This window comes from Leguminivora glycinivorella, chromosome 23 (genome assembly GCF_023078275.1).
Source record: "Leguminivora glycinivorella isolate SPB_JAAS2020 chromosome 23, LegGlyc_1.1, whole genome shotgun sequence".
NCBI classification, from domain to species: domain Eukaryota; kingdom Metazoa; phylum Arthropoda; class Insecta; order Lepidoptera; family Tortricidae; genus Leguminivora; species Leguminivora glycinivorella.
The window spans coordinates 2,674,598-2,699,019 of NC_062993.1; the positions used below are offsets into that span (position 1 = coordinate 2,674,598).

The following is a 24,422-nucleotide window of genomic DNA, read 5'->3' on the forward strand; positions in this document are numbered from 1 at the left end:
TTAAATTACCATTAGAACCCGGGACCAGGAGCTTAGCATATAGGGTCACTATACTCACTATCCACTAGGCCAACCGGTCTTCAATGCATGTTCAGATATTATTGATCACCTTGGCTCAGATATAGTTGACGGCGACTCTATAGTCAACCAATTAGAACCCTAGGCCGCTCTACAACCATGTCAAAATGACAAGCAGTAAGAGATTTCTTACAATCTGATTTATAACGTCACTATGACATAGTTCTACAGTGGCCTAGGTAAGGGTTCCAATTGGTTGGCGTACATGACTAACAATATTTACGTGACAATATTCGCGCGTCATGAAGTCACGTCACTAGACACCGTGGCATGCAGCGTAGTCAGCAGATTATTTACTTACTCTTATTTTATTGTCAGTTACTGTTCATGTAAATTATTGGTTAAATGCTTGATTGACCGATTTTTTGCGTTGAGTTCTGGGGCCTACACAAAAATCAATAAATACAAAAAAAAATGAAAATACATAGGTAGGTATTACAGCTTTGAACCAGATTTGACCTGAGCTGAGAAGCCATTTCGTCTGAGTTATAAGTATAGGAGATTATAAACTGAAACACACACACACACACACACACACACATCCACCCACACACCCATAGTGCGTTTTCAAATTATCCGATCCGATATCGGATGTCGGACCGATAACCCATACATTACAGACGCCATCTTGGATTTTTTCTATTGAAATACTTCCGACATCCGATATCGGATCGGATAGTGTGAAAACGGCCATACACTTAAGAAAAAGCGATCAAGCCCACTGGTGGCGAAGCCGGGAATCGAATCCGGGTCTCCACTCTCCAGCTAACGCGGCTGACGTGATAAACCGCTACACCACCACGACCGCCCGATTCGGGGGATTCGGGTTCGATTCCCGGCTTCGCCACCGGTGGGCTTGATAGCTTTTTCTTTAGTGTATGGTATGTATTTCAGTTTATCCATACTAACCACAGAAATAATTTAGTTCTGTGATACTAGCATTATAAATGGGAAAGCGTGTGTGTCTGTTTGTTTGTCCGTCCTTCACGGCAAAATGGAGCTACGAAATGTCGTGATTTTTTTAGTGGAGATAGTTGAAGGGATGGAGAGTGACATAGGCTACTTTTTGTCTCTTTCTAACGCGAGCGAAGCCGCGGGCAAAAGCTACTAATTTATATATTGCAATGCAATGTCACAATTTGGACTTTTTTAACCCCTTTTTGCCAAGAGTGGCACTGAAACTTAGTAGTATAATGTGCTCTGCCTGTCCGTTTATGGGATACGTGATTATATGTATGTATGTATTTGAATTCTTTGTTGTTGTGCGAGTTTGTGTAAACTAGCGATGTAAGCCGTTCCGTCGCATTGCGGGTGTGACGCAACGGGAACGGGATCACTTCATTACAACAATTTAAAGCGGTACAATTTGTAAGTTCATTCAAACATCGAATTTAACTGCAATGTAAAATGAAATGGAATTTATAAATCCACTTTGGTTGACGACTTTGCGTATAATGCCGATTTCCATGTCAAAATTACTAATTATATCACTATTTTGCAATTTTTTGTTCTCTGAAGGATAAACATACTATTATTCGTCAATCACTCACTACGCTCTGAATTCTAGACGTCTATTTAACTATAGAATACTTCGCTGCGTTCAGGATTCAATGCTCTCATCGTAAAATTCGTTTTGTTCCCTTGTGACACAATTTACCTATACCTACCTACTCTCGCATCCCTTCAAATTATCAATTTAAAATTGAAATAAGTAGATATCGTACACGAAAGAAAAAACGGCAAGGCCCACTGGTGGCGGGCGTGTGGTCTGGTGGTAAAGATGTTAGCCGCGTAAGCTGAAGACCCGGGTTCGATTCCCGGCTCGGTCACCAGTGGGCCTTGCCGTTTTTAGGGTTCCGTAGTCAACTAGGAACCCTTATAGTTTCGCCATGTCTGTCTGTCCGTCCGTCCGTCCGTCCGTCCGTCCGTCCGTTCGCGGATAATCTCAGTAACCGTTATCACTAGAAAGCTGAAATTTGGTACTAATATGTATATCAATCACGCCAACAAAGTGCACAAATAAAAAATGGATAAAAATGTTTTATTAGGGTACCCCCCCTACATGTAAAGTGGGGGCGGATTTTTTTTTTCATTCCAACCCCAACGTGTGATATATTGTTGGATAGGTATTTAAAAATAAATAAGGGTTTACTAAGATCGTTTTCTGATAATATTAATATTTTCGGAAATAATCGCTCCTAAAGGAAAAAAAAGTGCGTCCCCCCCTCTAACTTTTGAACCATATGTTTAAAAAATATGAAAAAAATCACAAAAATAGAACTTTATAAAGACTTTCTAGGAAAATAGTTTTGAACTTGATAGGTTTAGTAGTTTTTGAGAAAAATACGGGAAACTACGGAACCCTACACTGAGCGTGGCCCGACACGCTCTTGGCCGGTTTTTTTAGTGTATGATATCTATTTCAATTTATAATTTAATATCTGGGTGACCGAGCTTCGCTCGGTTCTATTTTATTATATCACGTCTTTATATAAAAAAAACTGTTGTAAAAAAAATAAAAACAAAAACTTAATTTCTGGCCGAAATTCGAAACCCTGACACATGCGATCTGTCTGTGAACATTATTAGATCGACCTCATCGCTGAGCTAAGCGCAGCTATATGGTCGTTAATTTCGCCGCCCGAGAATTCTCTCTTAACAATACAACTACTCCACACGAGATGGCGATAAGGCTTCGCTAGATCGATTTTTCACCCCCAAAAACCCCCACATAACAAATTTCAGCGAAATCGTTAGAGCGGTTTCCGCGAACGTCTATATAAATAAATAAAGGAATATACAAGAATTGCTCGTTTTTACTTGTTCATAGTTCTAAAATAACAGTACTTGCTAGTACGGATTACAATTAACAGATGGCGGTATGTGCCTATTATTTCCGGATAATTCTAGAATGCACTTCTGTTTGAAGTATTTAATTTTAAAAATACTACTGAGATAACGGAAGAAGCTTAAAATTCGTAATAATAATTAAAGCACTTAAATGAATACGCAAGTTTTGTCATCCGCGAATCATAAGTTAGTCAATGTTTGTTGTTTCGTATCCTTGACCTGTGTCGCCATCTAGTTTGATAATAAATAGTACCTCAGTCTTAACAATACAACTACTCCACACGAGATGGCGCGCTTCCGCCACAAAAAATGTCATTAAAAAAAATTGTGTAATTTTCTATTCGTGGTAAGTATTTTTTTCAGTAATATGAAATGACTTGAAAAAATTATTACACCTCACCCGCGATTCATAAGTTACTCAATGTTTGTTGCTTCGTATACGGGGCCTTGACCTGTGTCGCCATCTAGTTTTTGCAATAAATAGTACCTACATCGAGCGAAAGAATTCTGTCTTAATAATGCAACTACTCCACACGAGATGGCGCGCGAAGAAAAACTCATGAAAACTCGAAAATTCGCGTTTTCCGGGACCTAAGGACAAGTTAGATCGACTTTTCACCCCCGAAAACCCCCACATAACAAATTTCAGCGAAATCGTTAGAGCGGTTTCCGAGATCGTCGGTGTATATAAATAAATAAATAAATAAATATACAAGAATTGCTCGTTTAAAAGTATAAGATATGACTACTCGATAAAAGAAGAAATCCAAAAATATTCAATAAAATCATTTTCACCACACCAACTAATAAAGGCATTCTTTGCTATTCGAAAACGGATAGCAAAATTGCATTTTATCCACAAGAGTGCAAAGTAATTTCATACAAATTTTAACTTGATGTCTTATGCTGGCAGGTAGAATTTACCTATAAATGATGATTTTGAATCATAAATATTGAATAAATTGATGGATTTGATTTAGTTTCATGTTTTATAGTCAGTATTTTGTTTGAGTTGGTGTGGTGAAAAATTTTGTGTTTCACTCGGTGGCAAAGTTTGTTTAACCTTCGTGCCTTGAAACCCTCGCAATGCTCATGATTCCACTTTTTGAACCACTCGCTACGCTCGCGGTTCAATATTGGAATCTTTCGCTCGCTCGGGTATCAATATTGGCACGTGCGGTTAAACAACTACTTTGCCCCCTTGATTTGTTCCCTAGTTGTTATCAATTTTATCTCATGTCCTACAGGTATTATGGGTGAATCCACGTAAAAGTAACATGAGTCACGAACTCACGACTTCATTGAGTGTTTATTTGAACTACAACTGCAAATGAAAGGATCTATGCATATATCGGGAAAGTAACACTTATTTAGAGATAGATTATCCCTTGAATTTGCATTGCGAATAAATGGAACATGCCATAAAATCGTGACTCGTGTTACTCTCACCGCGGATTGACCCCTATACTAACCATAATCCCGGTGTATTATTTATTTATCGTATGGCAATTAAGACTACAATACACTGTATATACACTATAAGCTAGTTCATAATCTAAATTTACATTCCTCCAAGTAGGTGATGGCTGCGCTCGCTGCGTTTTTAAAATCTTCCACTGGGCCATGGTACTAAGTTTACACATTCATCATCCTCCTTGCGTTATCCCGGCATTGGCCATGGCTCATGGGAGCCTAGGGTCCGCTTTGACAACTAATCCCAAGATTTGGCGTAGGCTGTAGTTTTACGAAAGCGACTGCCATCTTTCCAACCCGAAGAGTAACTAAGCCTTATTGAAATTAGTCCGGTTTCCTCACGATATTTTCCTTCACCGAAAAGCGACTGGCAAATATCAAATGACATTTTGCACATAAGTTTCGTAAAACTCATTGGTACGAGCCGGGGTTCGAACCCGCGTCCTCCGGATCGAAAGTCGCACGCTCTTACCGCTAGGCCACCAGCGCTTCCATTAAGTTTACACACTATTGTTTAGAATTAGATATTATCTATTCAATTTATTTATTAAATATTAAATTAAACACAAAACCATATAAACTAGTAACACCTAAAACAATAACATGAAAACTAAACTAAACCTATGAATAAAATTTAACCTATAAATAAAACTAAATAACAAACTAAAACTTACCTACAAAAATACCCCTGTTATAAAAAGAAAACCTAGATTAGACAATTTATCACATGATCTTCTAAATTCTTATATTTACCGCAACATGCCATAACACTTCCTTATTTATGAATATAAAAAGTAACACACTCATCACATTCTGTTAACACTGCATTTACAATTTTACATTTCATCGTCGTGTTTTTGTAGTTCCATTTTCGAAGCAGTATTGGTTTGCAAGTGCCTGTTTTTAGTTTCAAAGTTTAGTTTTTAGTAAAAAATGAGCGGCTTAGCGCGGTTTTTAGTTTCAGCTTTATTGTTTTTAGTTAGTAAAGTGGACGGAGAAGCGTTCAGTGTTAGAATAGCGACGGAGAATCATGTGAACGAGGTTGATAGTAGATTCGTTAGTTTTACGATAGATCCTAAGTATTTGTTTGGTAGCAGCGATGATTTGAGCAGGTGAGTGTTTTATTTTCTATCTATTTTTAATATTATTTGAGTCATTAACACAAAAGTAGAAAATGACTAAGTTAATATTGCAAGAAACGTTTTTGTCGCTTCCTCTTGTTGATATAGGCTGGTAGAATTTATTGTTATTGATACCGATCATCTGGATTTTAATAAGAACGTTTTAAATGCGTTGGTATTATTTTACCTATTGAGTTTTTATATTATGTTTCGCTCGATAGCAAAGTTTATTTTAACCCTCGTGATTTAAAACGCTCACAATACTCAAGATTCCAACTTCTTTTATACCACATGGTGGCAAACAAGCATACGGCTCGACTGGAGATTTTAGTTAGACCCATTCACTACGCTCATGATTCAATTTAAGAGTTTTTCGCTTGTTCAATACAAATTCCACGTCTAAAACAAGAAACAACATCATATTAGCATCTATTGCCAATAAATAAATGTAGGCAAAGTTTTTCAACCAAATACTCAGAATTGAGTCAAACGCTCACGATATATGCACACTTTATAAAATTTATTCGCCCAGCGATTTCGATATCGAGTTATGATTTATATTTGCTGTACGTTATGTGCATTGCTTCTAGTGTTTGGAACTGAATTGGGCGTGAGTTTATCGAACTTTTTTTTTTTAACCTTGGGTTCTTTATTTACATGAACATATTTACATAATTATATAAGAAACTAAGACTTTTAACTTTTAACTTCTGTCTTTTAGGTTTGTTTATATTTGAGAGATATTGATTTAAATCAAGGACCATATAATACGGGACCGACAAAGCTCATACAAAAAAGCGTACCTCTGAAATGTATGGGCCTTTTAGGCTTAAAACTAGATGGCGCTGTTCGCAGCCTGGAAGTGGCCAAAATCATATTTTAACGAAATATTTTTGCGTGTTTTTACTTTTTATAAAAACAAATGATAATTATGATTCTTTAGTTTAATATCATAATATCACGTCAATACACATTTTGAAAATAAATAAATTTGTAGGCATCATCAGTGTAGTTATGATAGTATATAATACGTGGCGCTAAAAAAATGAGGTTCTTAGTATGAAGACTGTAAATCCTAAATAAATAATCTTTGGTTTAAATTATTGCTAAACGACATAAGTAGAATTTTGTATTATAATCATCTTTAAAGTTAGGAAATCCGGAAACTCCGTATATGGATCTGATTTAAGCAGTTGAATGTACTGATTCTCTAAATGATTCACACCATAAAAAAAGAATTGAGCAAAAAAATGTTCTATACTTAAACAAAAAACTGTCACCCTCTCCTAGCGGGAGGAAAAGTTTAAGTTCGCTTTTGGAACAGAAAGCCATTTTTCAAAATTATGACGTGATTTATTTTTATATTTCCTAAGTCAGCCTATGCAATTTTTGTTTGCACGCTTGTCAACATTTAGAAAAAGTCGATATTTTATTAACTATTAATACTATTTTCAGCAAAGAATCAACTTGCATGGCCGCCTCACTAGCTCCAGCGTATCTCCGAATAGCCGGCCCCTCCACCTCTCACATAACCTTCAATAATAAAAGCATGACCATTGAACATCTAGATACATACCTTCCAGAACCTAATAAGCAAAAGAGACACCTAATCAAAAAAGAAACAGAAGAAGACTACGATTATGAAGATAGCAATGAAGATATTCTTACGAAACTGAGAAGATCAAGTGAAAAACTACTTAAAAGACATAGGAGGCAGTTAATCTCTGGCAGCCAAGAAGGAACATTAGATGAAGATGAAGAAAAATTAAAACCGAAACTGAAGAAGTCAAAGATTCATGCCTTAGCTAAACATAAAAAGATTTCAAAAGACTATGACAAAGAAAGAGAAACTGCAGATGAAAGCCATGAAAGTTTATTAACGAAACTAAAATCTAGACGCTTATCAAAACTAAAGTCCAATAAAGAAGAGAGTGAAGAACGGCCTAAAAGATTAAGAAGGTTGTCCAAAGATAATTTAGAAGTGAGTCATAGACAATGGAAGAGGTTCGCCAAATGGGCTAAAGATACTGGTTTTAGTTTAGTGTTTGCTGTAAATAATGGTGAGAAGACTGAGAATGGTATGTGGGATCCTAATCCTGCGTTGAACATGCTGACTATTGCTGATAAGGACGATATGCAAGAGATCTATTGGCAATTGGGTTATGGTAAGTTTTTTTTACTTATTTATTAGTAATAATTAGGATTCTCATAGGTACTCTGATAAATACAGAAATAATACCTATATTGTGCAACCTGGGGCGTAAGTTAAATATTGCAAACGAGAATACAGTTGTATTGGGACGTCTCGCTGGAGCGATTTAAAGACTCTTTTCCAATATTCTTAGTCTCCATGTTTTTCATCACATCACTCTTGCAATAAAAATAATTTGTAAAAAGATAAATTTTGGTACAAGAAATTTCATGATTAAATACTGTGATATTTAAGCAAGTGTGATAAAAATGTCAGACAATATTTAGCCACTGACACACTAATATAGAAGAAAGATACACAAATTCGCGATTGATGCCTTCGTTAAGCCGGCTGTTTTAAACGCTTTTTATCTGACTTCTTCCAACCTCAATCAACAAACTTCTTCCAGAATGCAACAACCAGACCCTCGAAGACTACCTCAACGACCTTCAAACCCTTCGCATGATGGTAGACACTTTTGACGCTCGACACTGGAAGGTTGTTGGTGGAGACATTTCGGCGTGTCTTGAAGCTGGTTCTAAAAGCGACTTTAAGGACTATGTGACGCTGTCTGCTGACAGTATGGATGCTGTACTACTGAATGGGTAAGCTAGTTCCAGTATGTATCCCCTTATCTCTAGATGGTATCCCTGTCTCTGCAAGTGCCTTACCATACCTCAACCTGAAATATGGTAAGATTGGTAAGCCATTTGACATACCCCCAAATGAATGAATGAACTGATGATGACTGAATGAATGAATGTAAACGGATTGAAGGAAAATGTATCGAAAACTCAAACTTCCTTTATAAATCCACAGGAAATAACACCATTTTCTAGAGCGATTTTGACCTAAAATTCTGATTGGTTTCAGCAACTCATCCTCTCACGAGTTAGCACGTATGTCTGAAGCCTCTCGCCTATCTTTGCTACGAGTCCTCAGCACCAGTAACGCCCTCTGGCTTACGGAGCGACCTCAGCAGCATAGCGAACAGGTCAGTTATCGATAGATCTACTTACTTAATAAACATATAATGCTGTCCTTTGCTCTTTGAGGTACAGAGGGATGCTGACCTACAGCGAATGTGCACACATTTACTGCTAAAGGGCTGACACCACCTCATGAGAACTCATGAGCATCGCTCTAATTACCAGTGTTAAACGTGGTCGAAGTCGGCCAGGACATTGCGATGATGAGGCTCAAAGGGCAAAAGGGAGAACATAACGTCAAAACTTAAATAATGTAAAGGAAAAGACCTTTTTTGACCAAACCCTTAAAAATCTTGAGCTTTGAGACTACCTTGAAACCCCTCAAAGGGTGATATGAGTGGCCTTGGGGCCATGACCGCCTTGCACATACGACGGCTTTAGTCAGTGGGCTCACTATTTAGAAAATTCGTCCGAGGTAACTACCTCACTTATAAACTTATAAGTAGCCCTTTGACGCTATACTTGAACATTTAACATTTTTTACATGCTATTGCAGAAACTTTAACCTCCTGGGGTTCTATGTCCTAATACTAGGACAAAATACCTACGATGGAATTTGAATCTATGTTAAATAGAATTGAGTTGCTTTTGTTTTGATTCGTTCGATTTAAAAAAAAAAATCAGCCCTGTTTTATAGTTACCATTGATTCAAATTTGACTGGCAAATTTTTTGTATGGTGGGTCGCTAGAGGTTAATTGGGTAATATTTAATATTTCTATTTATTTCCCAGGCTCGTGCGGCAGATTGGCTGACCAGCCTCGGCTACTCTGCCAGGAACGGGTTCCATGTGCACTTCAGAGAACTGCTTGAGAACGAGCTGTTTGAGCCCACTTTGGTAAGCAAATAGAATTTAATTTAAAGTAATAGCTTTATTTTTGTAAAGTAAACGCTGTAAGTGTAAGGTAAACGCTGAAACGCATAATTGCTAGATTAAGAGGTAATCGCTCATAAAGCGCATGAAGTAAAGGGTTAAGGTAAGCTAGGTTTTGGCTACGCATACATGCATCGTATACATATATGTACATGTGTGTGTATGCATAGCAAAAACTTATATATTGGGTTGGCACAAAAGTAATGAGACACTTGGTTTACGTTTTATATTTTTTATTGTTATTACAATACAAAAAGCTTAGTCGATGATGTAATCACCATTAGCATCTATGACTTCTTGCCAACGATCCGGCAAAGTTTGGATGCCTTTCGCCCAGAACCCTGATGGCTGTGCCTCGAAAAAGTTGTTCAACTCCACCTGTACATCATGGAAATCATTGAATTGTTTACCCCGCAAATGTCGTTTCAGGGCTCTAAACAAATGAAAGTCTGATGGTGCGAGGTCTGGAGAATAAGGTGGGTGGGGTATCGTCTCCCAGCCCAAGTTCTGAAGCTGTTGGCGAACGGTAGATGCGACATGAGGTCGGGCGTTATCATGTAGTAAAATTACAGTGGCTCGTCTTCTTCGTTTTTTCTTGATAGCAGAAGATAGTTCGGTGAGCTGTGTTGAATATTTGTTAGCGTTTACAGTTTCATTGTGTAATAGTTCATGAAACAGCATGCCTTGCGAGTCCCAGAAACAACAAAACAAAACTTTTAAGCGGTTTTTTGACTCAGCTTCGGTTGAGTTGGTGGCGCTTCTTCTCGAGGCAGCCAAAAAGCACGACGTGTATCGTTCTCATAATAAATTCATGATTCATCTCCCGTAACCAGATCAGTCAAAAACTCTTGACGTCGGGGTCGCAGCAAAAGTGATTGACAGATGGCGACACGGACTGCACGACTGGCGTCGGTAAGGATGTGCGGTACCCATCGAGTCAAAACTTTTCGATACCCAAGCTCATGCAGATGGTATTCCACAGCGTGGTGACTGCAGTTAAGTGCTTCCGCTAATTCACGAGTAGTAGCATTAGGATTCGACTGTAGTTCGCGGCGTAAATCGTCATCATTGAATGCAGGTGGTCGCCCTGAGCGTGACTGAATTTCAAGGCTCCTGTCTCCTGATTTAAAACGGTCAAACCATCTGGACACCGTGGCATGGCTTGTACTTCCAGCGCCCAATGCAGTGTTGATATTGTCAGCCGCAGCCCGCGCACTGTGGCCTAACAAGTACTCGTATAAGTAAAGTGTTCGAACTTGTCGCTCGTCCATTTTATTTCAATCTAACTAAACCAATCACGAGGGCGGATTTATATACCCTCACATTAGAAGTACCTAGAATGTTCTACAACATACTAGAATATTATCGAAAACAATTAACTTAAGAAAGGAAATGTATAGAGTTTTGTAGAGTGTGTCATTACTTTTGTGCCAACCCAATTTATAAATATTATACATATATCTAAAAACTATGAGGTATTTTAGCTTGATAAGTGTATGGGAGCCTCGTCTGCCAACAAACCACAAAGTGGTTTGGCAGAAGATATGTAATAGGGTTAAGCTTGCTTGGTTGTAAGCTTTACGTTCTGAATAAACGTTTTTTTTTTATTTACCTGTCTAACAAACCCTCCCTATCTTAGGAAATAATTTTGAAATGTTTCTTTTCTTGTATCTTCACACATAAACTCAACAGAAATACAACATTCTATTCTCACTTGTTGCATTTGCCTTCCAGAGTTTCTACATGGCCCTACTCTTCAAAAACCTAGTCGGCGAGCGCGTTCTAGAACTCACCATGGAACCATCCGACGGGCAAGCGGCCCTCTTCGCACACTGTACATCGCTGCGTCACAAGCCCGTACCAGGCGCGGTCACCCTTTACGGAGTGAACATGGATAGCGAACCGGCGAGATTCTCGGTGAAACTGGCGAAGCGGGAGGAGGAGGGTGATATCATGCAGTTTATATTGGGGCATGATCATAGCGGGTAATGTATCCGGAGTTGGGAGATTATCTTGGGTTTACATTTACAAGGCTTTACCTGTTGAGGGTGATGTTAGATTATTTGGATTAAATTCTCAATAAATTCTCCCGGCATTCTTTATATTTGGTGTACTGTGTTTATGCAACGTCAATTTTGTATAAGTTTTTGTCACCATTATCATCATCAGTCACTAGGTACCAAGTCTTCAAGTACTTTCAAGTTTGTTATCCACCTGTACTGTCAAGATTTTTACAAAAAAAACCAAGGTTTTGGCTTAAAAACAAACACAAATAAGAATCAGAACTGATTCCTATTGTATATCAGAAGATAAAATATCGTTTCTTATAGTTCATTCACATAATACTTATGTAATTTAACTGTTTTTATTTTAATTCCTGGTCTGAAATTTATGAATAAAAATTGTGCTATTAACATTTTTTTTACAATTTCAGCAACATCGTCGTAAACGGCCGCCCAATGTTCTACGAAGGCAACATCCGACCAGTTGTGAAGCGCGTCCGTCCCTTCAAGACCCTGCTCCTCAATCTACCACCCAAGTCTTTCGGCTTCTGGGTCCTGGCCAACACCAAGGTTAACGCTTGCTTTGATGACGAAAGTAAGGACGAGACTCTAGTTGAAGCTAAACCTGTCAAGGTTAAAGAAAGTAAGGAAATAGATGTAGAAGAAAATAAGAGTGAGGTAGCAAAAACAAGAAAAGAGGCCAGCGAGGAAAACAAAAGAAAAGAGGCACATGAGGAAAACGAAACAAAAGAGGCACACGAGGAAAACAAAACAAAAGAGGTACACGAGGAAAACAAAACAAAAGAGATCAGCGAGGAAAACCAAACAAAGGAGGCCAGTGAGGAAATCAAAACAAAGGAGGTCAGTGAGGAATACGAATCAAAACAGGAAATAGAGCTTGATGAGACTAAAAAGAAGATTAGAATGAAAAGATCGATTAACTTAAGCGATTTTGATCTTGATATCGATATCAATGAATTTGACGATATCAATAATAATGAAGCTTTAAGAAACAGGATCGATGGCATAAACAGAGGGTTAAGAGATGTTCAAGGTTTGATTGACCTGAAAGATAGTCTGATAACGAACAGAGTCAAACGTCAAATTTCTGGAGAAGAATTCGATAGCCGAAGGAAGCAGAGAAAACAATCGTTAAGAAAAGGTGACAGGAAGTTCAAACATGAACATAAACTAGTTGGTTCTGGCATTTTTGAGAAAATTATGAACAACATCCAGGGTAAAATTCCGAAACTGAACTTAACCAAAAGCATTAAAGGACTGAAACAAAGAAAATTAGGTAAGAATAATATGAGTAAACATACTAAAAGAAATTCAAGGAATTACAGAAACAGAGAAGATCTCAGTGAAGCAGATGAAGAAGATTCTCACTCGAGAAAGAAAAGAAGTTTATTGGTTAGCAATAAAAATCATGGAAAAGACAAGACTGAGAAAAATGAAATAGATTTGGATGGAGAAATACATGGGAAATACGGCAAAATTTTGAAGAAGCATAAAGAAATGCAAAACGCTATCGATAATGATGACGATAAGTCTTCAGATTATGATCATGATAATCACAAGTCTCACAAAGATGGAGGGATAGAAATAAATACTAAAATAACAGAGGACGATGCAGAAATTAAAATAAGTGAGAATACTGACCATGGCTTGTTGGAAACTGCTCTTGAAAACGTTCTCTCGTTGTTAGATGAATTAAATCACAATTTGAGTAAAGTTTGGTCATCGCTATCATTTTTAGACTAAAATGGTATCTAGATAGGTAGTAAATAGTTAAATACAAAGTGATACAAATTATAGATCAGATTTCTAGAAAAACATCGGAACTTTGCTCAATAAGTACGATAAGTTTTAGGAAGTTTTATACGTTTTTGGATGGTAAGAGGGTATGAAATAATGCTGTTAAATATGTTATTAGTCGTAGTAATTATTTTTTATACTTTTGTACAAAATAAAGAAATATTATTATAAGATGGTACTTTTATTTATTTTCTCTAATCTGTTTTTAATTTGTATGGCAATGATGGAAAGCCGTTCCATATATATTACAGAACTACACCTTACACCTTTACACCTTTAAATAGGAACAAACAAAAAATTTTACGTAATCGAAACCAACTAACCAATACAGGAGAACCGCACTATAGTGTCAGTGTCTGTGTTGTATTCATATCAACAACCGATTTCGGAACATTGTTATCGAAATGCTGTGATCCTTTTTATGGAAAGCAATTTATCACGTTCAGAATTATTATTTATGTATTATTTTGAGCGTATTTCCGATAAATCCATTATTAGAACATCTACAATATTTAATTCTAGACTTTCGATGACTTTCGACGTCTGTTGTCAAAGTCGTCCTTGCCAGTAAAAAAAAATCGTCCAGAAAATCTCATATATATTATACTAAGTCTTTGCCAGAAAATCCGCAACATGGCGAGCAAGTTTAGTAATTGTGAAGATAACTCGATCATCTTAACCGGACATGTGTGGCTAGCCTTATATTCTTTTATATTTCTTTCTGTCATCAAAATGTCACTTTAATCCGTCACAAGATGTAAAATGAATTTATCATCTGACAAAAAAAATCGCAAAACATAAAAACCAAAATTATGACTTCCACTTCAAACCCGCATTCCCAAGTCAATCTAACAGCAAAAACCACCAGTACAGACATATCTGAAAACCTAAAACTCGATTTAGAAGACTTAGAAAACCTGGTTACACCGATCGGACACATAGTCGTCCAATATTTACTAAGCTGTCGTAATAGTAAACGCTTCTCTCTCGGAACCTTGGTAAAACGTTTGAAGACGCAGTGTGACTCTGAGGATGAGAAATACCGACCGACACAGGAAAAGTCGGTAAGTGTAGAAGGAAAAGAATCTAATGAAGGAATTCAAGTACCTAGTAAGAATCGGCGCGCGCGGCGTCGGCGACGCCGATGTATGCTTCGCCGCCGACGCCGTTTACCCCCATGTTTCTGTTGTCGGCGAAGTGGTGCCAAACGCCGACGATTGAAATGAAACTGCAATATGATTAAATAATCGAACTGTCTTCAGTGAAAATGTTGTAGTAAGTGTCTATAGTGAAGTTATAGAACATTCTCACCACGTTTTTTTTAGACTCAGTTAATAAAACTTTTGGTCAGCAAGATTTTGTTTGCTATCTTATTTAAACACTAAGGGCCACTTGCACCAACGAAAATGGAGGGTTAACCCACCATTTTATATGGAATTTGACAGTTGACAGCCCACTAACCCTGAGTTAAGAGGTTGGTGCAAGTGGGCCTAAGTACTACATTTTGTAGGTGGCGCAGCCGAATGGCATTTCTGCGACTCGAAACGAAAACGAAATGCCGCGAAAGGTAGTCTGGCTCTGTCGCGCCAATACCCACGAGTGAAAGAGATAGATATCTACGAGCATTTCGTGAGCGTTTGTGCCATTCGGCTACGTAACCAGTTATACCTAATGGCACATCTCGGACACTGGCGATGAAATATATGAAAGAGGCGCGCTAGCAAACATTCTAAGTTCGTGTAGGTGAACGCGTAACATGCTTGTATGAGTGAGATATGACAGGTCGATTGTTCGCGTTTTTGACAGGCGGTAACTGTCAGGTAACCGAGAGGGGGTGGGCGGCACTTTCAGCGGGGAGCGGGAGTACTCTTTATTATACTGTGCTAATGGCCCAGAACTACCAGTGGCCCGTTTCTCGAAAGGTACAAGTCTTGTATTACAAGTGTGTTTCCATGACAACCCATACGATTTGACAGTTCGCGCACTTGTAATACAAGGCTTGTACCTTTCGAGAACCTGGCCCCAGACCTTCCTAATAATTTTCTCAATGATGAAACTTTGCAACCATGTAGAGTCAGTATCGACATTTAATTTCTGCAAAAGCCAATAGGTTAAACTATTACACTAGCTTTCCTGAAATTCTCAAGAATGATTTGTATGTATGTGTTAGATAATAATACTGTTATGAATTGATAATCATCATTGTCAGACTATTTTCACTGGCCGCAGCTTAAGAAAATAAGGTAAGTTAAGCCTGGCGTCCACTAAGGCGGATTCGAGTCGCGTCGAATCGAGTTCTCATACATTTGAATGTGATTCGACGCGTCGCCAATGGACGCAGTCTCATAAGAAATGCAGCATTGCAGTGCAGTAGTGCAGGCTTTCAAGCATCTGGTAAAAGTTGCGCCCTACGTAATTCGTAACTCGTGTCGATTTAAAACACTCCCTTTGGACGTGTTTTAATATATCGCCCCTCGTTTTGAATTTCCTCTTTTCCGCACTTGTATCTTAAACTACTATTTCTATTCGGTTTTGTTGATTCCCAGTCAATATATTACGTGGGTTATACTAAGAGCGGTTATACCATCATAACATTCATAACTAACTGTAGATGAGCCTTTTTTTTCAAAATTGTCCCCCCACTTTTTTGGATTTGTAAACTTTTATGTGGTTTCCACTCAGAATCGCGAGCTCTTTCAATTCTAATAGGAGAAAAGTGTCCCAAGGTTTTTTCCCATTCCGTTACCATTTTTTAAATACATTTTGTATGGAGGTAACGGAATGGAAGGTTCGAAAAATGCATGGACGTCTTGGCGCATTTTTTTTCTCCTATCAGGATCGAAATACCTCTCGATTCTTAGTATGAATCGCGTAAAAGATACCCAAGTTACAAAAAAAGTGGGGTGGATAACTTTGAAAAAAAAAAGGCTCACATATTAGTGTCCAAAGGGGTAAATGAAACAACAGCATGGTGGTACAATGTAGTTATTTATTATTTAACAACATGTTAGGTAGAACATTTTCACCCGCGGCAAAACGTCTACCTCTAAACTTTATACATAACTAATAATCGGACCTCTGAAACATAACAGCTCGGGACACAAAAAGGCGAAGCCTACATACTACGTGAACTGTGAACTAAACCGATTAAGATAAAAGGGGATGATCGAATTCAAACTAGTTTTTCAAATTTTCATTTTTCTCCATGTAAGGCACTGGTCCCACCAAGTCCCAGCGAAAGAGAGAAACGAGCAAAAATAGCCGCTCCGAAGAGACGCGATAATAGCGTTATAGCAGGGACGGCTCACTCCGCGATTCTATCGCCGTGCTACAAGTACATGTCGGTGGCCGCGAGTTCGCGGCCTAATAAGGGGTGGCGCACGTTCTCACGGAACGCACGTTCGCACTTTTATTGTTATTTTACGTCGCGAGTTTTTTTTAAGGTTCATATGCGATGTCCGCGTGTGGAATGGCTAACAACACTAACTTAAATAGACATCATGAATAAAATACACAGATCTACTATTGATTAAGTCCCACGAAAAAGTTCAATAAGGCTTGTGATGTTGGAACTTAAATCAAAATACTGTATATATATTATACCTAGAAAGTACCCAGACTTAAATATAATAGTATCAAATTTTATCTGAGTAATTAATTCGTTTTAATCCATAGGCAACCCTATCATCCGACGCTGCGCACGTGCGGCTGGTTTCTTCGTAAAAAAACTGTAGGCATTTAAAAAGGCGGCATTTCGTGAACATCAAAGCAGTGGGCCTTCTGTACTTGTACTATTATATATCGTCACTACTTTTAAAAAAACTTGTATCTTCGTCTGTCAATGAAAAGAAAATTGTAGTAAGTAAAAAAAAATAAATAAATAAATTGTAGTCTAATAGTGTAAATAAATAAATTGTAGTGTAATAAGTAAATTGTAGTCTATATGCATTCCATACATGGAATGCATATAGACTTACTGCGTTTTAACTTTGAGGAACAGCGTGAGATACGAGATTTTTTAAAAGTAGTGACGATATTCTGTGGTTATAGTTCGTCGCCGGCAGTGAGTATCTTTTGTTCGTTTCTATTTTTTTTTATTATAAATGGGCTTACTCTTGGCCACAGACTAGCCAAAAGCAAAGACGTGGCCTACGATGGAGTGCGCTCGCCCAGAAGATGACTGTTCACTCTTGATTTGAAGGTTGCCGGGTTATGTATATGTCTATTGCCGACTGCTCATTGCTTACTCGATTTTAGTGAGACCAGTGCCTAAGGTAAAAGTACTAGTGCTCGACACCTTAATGCCCAGTAAGACACCCTTATGTCACATTTATTGACAATCATTTAAGATTTAAAATGGCATCTCGTCACTACTTAAAAAAAAACTTGTATCTTCGTCTGTCAATGAAAAGAAAATTGTAGTAAGTATGTATATGTATGGAATGCATATAGACTTACTGCGTTTTAACTTTGAGAAGCAGCATGAGATACGAGATTTTTTAAAAGTAGTGACGATTTACTGGTTCACTGTCGAGCACTGGTACTTTTACCTGATATTGACATAGTTGAATTTTTTATAGGTAAGATAAGCAAACGAGTGGACAAATTGTAAGTGGTCACAGCTTCCCAAGGACACCCGAAACACCAGATAGGTTGGAGGTTAACATGATTTAATGTATGTTAATGTAGTTCTAGTCATAGCTACGCCTTTCGTTTGATATTTTTGGATTATTGTAAAAATTGGGAGCAAAAAACTGATTTTTTTATATTTTTTTGTTGCTCCTAATTCTATTAATAATCAAATGTTTGAAACAAATTAAACGTAGGAACGTAGCTCTGATTGAAATACATTAAAATTATGTTCCAGTGTCGTGTCAAAATCGAGAGAGAAAAATGAAAATGTACGATCGAGTTTATAAATATGTATAATTTTTTTCATCTTATTGCGATCAGTTATGGTGAAGACATGTACTATCAGCAACACATCTATGAATACAGCCTAAGTAATATGTACCTATACATTACCTTAATGTACAAGCAATAAAGTCCTGTGTACATACTTTTGGCACTTTGGCTGTATTCATAGGTGTATTTCTGACTGTACACGTATTTATGAACTCGAGTGTACAGTGTACCTATGTAGAATCGTTCGTCCCCAATAATCTTAACAATAGAGACGATTGGCAGTTTGTACAGCCAACAGCAAAAAAACCTAACTTATTCTCAACAACGCGGTTCCACAAAAGCTCAATTATCAATTACCTAAAAACATTTTCAACAATATTATTAACCCCTTTTTCGTTTTACCATAACTCTAAGTTAAATGTAATCGTGGATAAACTACTAACCTCTCTTTAATCGTTTTATAACAATACAACATGCCAGACCACTCGTGGTCGATCAAAGATTTTTTTGTCTGTAGTGTGCACTGTACTTTATACACACATTCACGTAATCTCTCTATATAATCCGTAGGTTAAGGTAATAAATCATACGTTAAACCTACAAGTTGTTTGCATCAACGCTACTCGCTGGCGATCCTGGCAAGGTCGCCATGTAAGCAGGAGCATTGAGGAAAACAACTTGTTAGTCGAATAGACAGATTACGTGAACGTGTGTGTGACGTACAGTGCACACTACATGTCTTTACACTTTTTTTTAGTTACGGTAAACTTGCGATTTAACACTAGTTGTCACTAATATTAAAAACTAACCTTCTATCAGTGAACTTGGCGAATAACTATTCTAAAAAAAATAAGTGCATAGGAAAATAGGCGGACAAAATTTTGCTATACAGATAATAAATCAGCTTTCGCTGTGGCAGTTTACCATCCACCCATTTACCTGTGCCTCATTTTATCTGAAAAAAAAAACAATATAGAGAATAAAAGAAGCGCGTAATGTGTGTGGCACTTTTACAATCAGTTCTTTACATTTAAAAATTCTCTCTATACTGCGAGTAACGTAGAACATATAACGTACATAATATATCTATGATAAAAGAATATTGGCGTGTGTCGAAGCTCTCGTGTGTGTTCGATTGTGTCGTTGTCTCTAAATTCATCTAGTACTATTTGTTTATGGTATCCCAGATTGTATTACGTCCCTCTAGCGTGTATTTACCGACATTTAAATGTTTCTTTTCATTAAAAAATTGAAAGTATACTTGGCTAAAATGACTAGCATCCAGGCCTTCATTGTTAAAAAAAAAGATAAACTTTTTTAAAGGGAAAAATTGTCTATGGCAGTAAAGACGTACGCTAGAAGGGAAAGTACAGTCCATAGACACACAGAATGCTGCCGATTGAGTTTTCATTTGAATATTTAGTCTATGGTATATAGAAACGCGTTTCAAATGACTAAACAACCGGATCCTAAAGTGTTCAAAGAGGTGACACATTTGTAACATTTTAACTAGAGTGTGTTGAAGAGACTACGAAGGAAAATACGCTAAAATATTCAAATATACCCCGTCCAAAGTAAACCTGCCATTTAAAATAGTTTTTAAAGTTTGAAATAAGGTCTTTGGCTTTAATACAATGGGCAGGGCATACGAAGTAACAGTGAAATGTTAGAAATGTGTCTATACCCGTGGCAGACCCTATCTAGTCTACTTCAACTATAATATGTTAATTTATCAATAAATTGTAACAAGGTTTGTATTCAATCGTATAAGTCTACCATTTCATAACTCCTCTAAGGAAAGAACAACAGTGAAAGATTACCCTACACAGGGTAGGAACATGAATAAATTCAGGAAAACTATCACTTCCAAGGACAGAAAGCCTTCGCAGGCCAAAAAGTCATACCTCCCACCTAAATCATCTAAAAAAACATATATAAATAGACAACAATAATTATTCATAGTAAATATATATTTTACCCTGAGTACGAAAGTCATAAGATCAATCAATCTATTTTATCAACTGATCGCTGAGAACTATGTTGGTCGAAATCCATGTGGGCCTTAAATGTAGCAAAATGCGTGAAAAGGAATTTGTTTTTTTTTTATAAATAACGTACAATTATTACTAATCTACACACCTACCTTGTATAAACCTCTTTATAAATGCACTATATTTTTTAATACAAAAGAAAGGAGTCGGTATAAGTAGTATCTGTGAGTGTGCTGTATCGGTATGTAAGTTTTTAGTTACTACGAGTTGAAAGACAGTGGGTAAGACGTTCGATGCAGTGATGTACAAATAGTATAGTATCCTCAACCAGACTGGTCCTGGTTATATAACAACACATAACCTCACCGCTGCAATCTTAGGCAACAACTTGGTACCTCGTATTGTACCTACTTGTAATGCAACAACCATTTGATATCACCCAAATTCCTTTATAATATGCGCATAAGCATATAATCTAATTACAATAAACTATACATTGAACATTGAAAGCTTTTACAGACACACAGATAGCCGCAGCGTTAAATATAATAATTTTGTTTTAATAAATAAACTTCCGTTAGACACAGATTTGCTAAATATATTAAAACGGGTCACATATTTTGGTCCTAAACGAGGATCTTCTCCAATGGGAGCACACGTCACGCGACTGCGGTCTGCAGTTTTCATCAACCTGTAAGCTTGGCGTAAACGTTAAAAAACTTCTCTTTATGCAACGAAATATTTAAATATCGACATAAAATATGTGCATGACCCGTTTGAATATATTTCATAGAATATTTATTTATAAAAAAAGAGAAAATAAAAGACGAATTGAAGAGAGAACGACACTGATTCACACGTCAAGAGCTCACACTTAACTATTAACTTCATGCAAATCGCGTCAGACCTATATTTTCATTATAAACGATGGCATATACTAAAGAAAAAGTGACCTAGGTTTCAAACCAGTAGTATTTTTAGAATAAAAAAAAAATAATGCGCGGAGTCTCTCCACGCGGAAGAAGCAAAACTTCGTAATGTGTTGTTTTTTTTAAATGAGGAGTTAGAATTCGCATAAGAAGTCTCACTTCAATAAACCCTAGGTCATCCAGACTTGCAAGGTTGTCCTTTCCTGAGCATATGCTATCTTGAAGAGTAAAATAGTACAAATCAAAATGGAAAAATAATTTGATTTTAATAGTTTTACATTATTAGTGACATTAGCGACAGTCAAGTGTCTACGTACCAAAATAATCCTCCTGCTAACTCTAACACTACTTAAACGGGAATCAACAACGAAGGGCACAGGCTAGAGCTACCTACTATTAGATCGAAGATAGACGCACAGACAAGGGAACTATATATAGTATATATACTCGATAGTTTGATATAGTAGTGGCAACTAACATTAAGATACAGGAGAGCTCAGAAGTGAACTTTGGAACATTGGTCGTGTCAAAATGATATCAAAATCGACAGGTTCGACTGAATCTTATATCTATTATTGTTTATTCCGAATAGCTACAAACAACCTTTAACTATGATTGCCATGCACATACATAGAACTATCTGTTGTAATATGATAAACAGACATACGATTTTAACAGCAAAATTGAGATATTAGACAGTGAGCGCACCAAAAGAGTTTATCGATATAGGAACTCCCTATCTGACATTAAATTTAGTTGTATAAAATCTGATGTCTGATGATAAACCTAAGCTAGTCACACATACAACGTGAAATACAAAGATATACCTTAGTTTATAGAGAGTGATGTTTGCAAGAGTGGACGGGAGCCCAGAAGCGGTGCCCATCACTAGTCCGAGAGATGTATTCATCGGGACTATATGGTTCATGTTCATGTTGCAAGAGCTATGACTATGCGTGCTCAAAATTAGGTCCTATCCAAACAAGCTATGAAAATATACATATGTGTGCAGTAGAGTGCGAGAAAATATCGATTCTTATACATCAGAAAATAGAGTAGCATTCTCGATAAACAATCAGAAATTATTGTTGTATTTTAATATTTACATGTGTGTGTATATTGAATAGTTTCTGATTTCGCAATAGATATTGAAGGTAGGATATAATTGACCAGAATACAGTATAGGTACTTAAATCAAACGCAGAAAGGAAGTAGAAAGAAATGATAGTTTAGATCTAAAGCGTGATGTTAGAAGATGAACGCTGTCAGTGGAAATACATGATGTGCTGATCGATGCGAAGAGTTGATAGTCCAGAAGACAGACCGGTATGCGTGATGGAAGTGGAAGAAGCTAACCAGACGAGTGTCCCGCTCGGCGCCGGCGTCGGCCTAGCGTTTGTTTATTATTTATATATCACAGCTTTTGACGATAACAAATCTTTTGCATTTGCAGCGTTAGACGTGGAGATAATTGTCCGAACAACCGGCTCTGTGTCATTCTCGGTCCTACTTCGCTCGCATGTCGCTCCAAAGGGCAAGATCGCTCGAAGAATTCGCTCTCACTACGTAACATTATATCCCTAAGCATTAAAACATCGATAAAACATTAGGTTCGACCGTCGCGTGCGAACATAAACGCGAAGTGGAGGTCTGATATCTACAACTTTACATTACTCTAAACGAACATCGATCTTATATTAAAGGCATGCAGAACAAAATGGACAGGGGCGGCGGTCCGCGCGGTTCCTACTATATGTTCGATGTGGACAATAAGGCTAGGTCAGTTACAGGTACACCTAACTGAATACACAGACACAACACCGAGTACACTGCAGAAGCACGCATGCAAGAGAGTCGAGGCGATAGTCCAAGTCGCGAAGGAGTCCAAGTAGCAGGCCCGTCGGGGCCGGGGAATTTGGATGAAACAAATATTCGTAAAGACTAATACATTGTTATTTCAATGTAGCCGCTGGCAGAGAGAGAGAAGTATCGTAAACACAGTCGAGTATTGAAAGAACTACACGCGTGCTAAGTCTTCCTATATTATATATTTCCCTCTTTAATAATAATACACCGTTTCGTCTAGTTGTATTTATATTATTTCCTCTTTACACTTAAATAACAATATATCACAAGCGTCAACATATAAAACTGGTATGTTTCACATTTCACACGAGCCGCCGCGACGCGGGGCGTGCACGCGCGCGCACGCACGCACGCACGGTCGCGCGCGGCACGCACGCTTACGCACGAGCGCCGCCGCGGCAATGACTTTTTGACCTTGCTGGAACGCGCTTTAAGTACATATCGGTTGATCGAGGGCTCACATTAACTTTTATGAATGTATAAAAATATTATTGCTTATTATCAAGCACCAACGCGCCTCTAGCCAACTACGTTCCGAAAAAATTTAGAATTCGAATCTCTCCTACGAATTTGAGCGCGAATGATTATCCGAACGAAATCGTCCTGGGCGGGAGGGAGATGTGTTTGGGTGAGACATCGTAACAGTGACCTTAGCACAGCTACATCATGTATTCGGTTAATATAATAATAAACGTGGCGCCTTGCGGCGGCGGCCATTGCGGTGCGGCCATCTTGTCGCCGGCGCCAGCGCTGCGCGCTCACTGCATCACGCACTTACTCTCGATCTGCGACTTTAGTTCGTTAACTTGCGTTTCGATGGTGTTTTTCAATTCTGAAACAGCAAAACAAAATATATTAGCAACTTTGTAATTAAAAACAGTAAAGTGAAACCTTCGGACGCCCTTTACACGGTCCGGTTTAATTTGAATGGATCACTTCAGCCTCATGGCCAGAAGCGCCGTTGAAGGCCCATGCCTTCAACGGCGCTTCTGGCCATGAGGCTGAATTTGCTAATGAAATAGTGCCATCACTATCTCGTGATGGCCTTTTATACCTTTTAAATGTCTTTGGGATTGTATCTAAATCAGGGCTCTGTAGCACCAAAAGAAAATACATGAACCTATACCATCCGAACGCCCCAGTAGGCCTAGCACATGATTGCCGCGAGAGTATGCCGCATTAATGACATAAGGACGGGTAATCTATCTCGCGGCGACATACTCTCGCGGCAATCATGTGCTAACCCTGATGCAGGTAAGTAGGTCCCTAGGTAGAGTTACCACAAGACAGAAACAGTTTTGGACAGAGAATCAAGCCAGTCTTTGGTATCGGAAGG

General features: G+C 37.8%; 2 protein-coding genes across 4 annotated transcripts in view; one reads left to right on the plus strand and one right to left on the minus strand.

Moving 5' to 3' along the window:
- Positions 1-5,240: 5,240 nt before the first annotated feature.
- On the plus strand, positions 5,241-13,534 carry LOC125238402. The gene is made up of 7 exons (XM_048145714.1): positions 5,241-5,513; positions 6,978-7,687; positions 8,123-8,318; positions 8,587-8,707; positions 9,434-9,538; positions 11,309-11,559; positions 12,009-13,534. Exons 1-7 carry the CDS (start codon positions 5,335-5,337, stop codon positions 13,339-13,341), a joined length of 2,895 nt encoding a protein of 964 aa, XP_048001671.1. The 5' UTR covers positions 5,241-5,334; the 3' UTR covers positions 13,342-13,534.
- Positions 13,535-17,481: 3,947 nt separating this feature from the next.
- Positions 17,482-24,422, minus strand: part of LOC125238264 (complexin) — a 618,857-nt gene continuing 611,916 nt past the window's right edge. For all 3 annotated transcript variants that reach the window (XM_048145543.1, XM_048145542.1, XM_048145544.1), the window contains one exon: positions 17,482-23,918. In XM_048145543.1, coding sequence (XP_048001500.1) covers positions 23,845-23,918 — 74 coding nt within the window. In that variant the 3' untranslated portion in view covers positions 17,482-23,844. The remainder of the gene's footprint in view (positions 23,919-24,422) is intronic.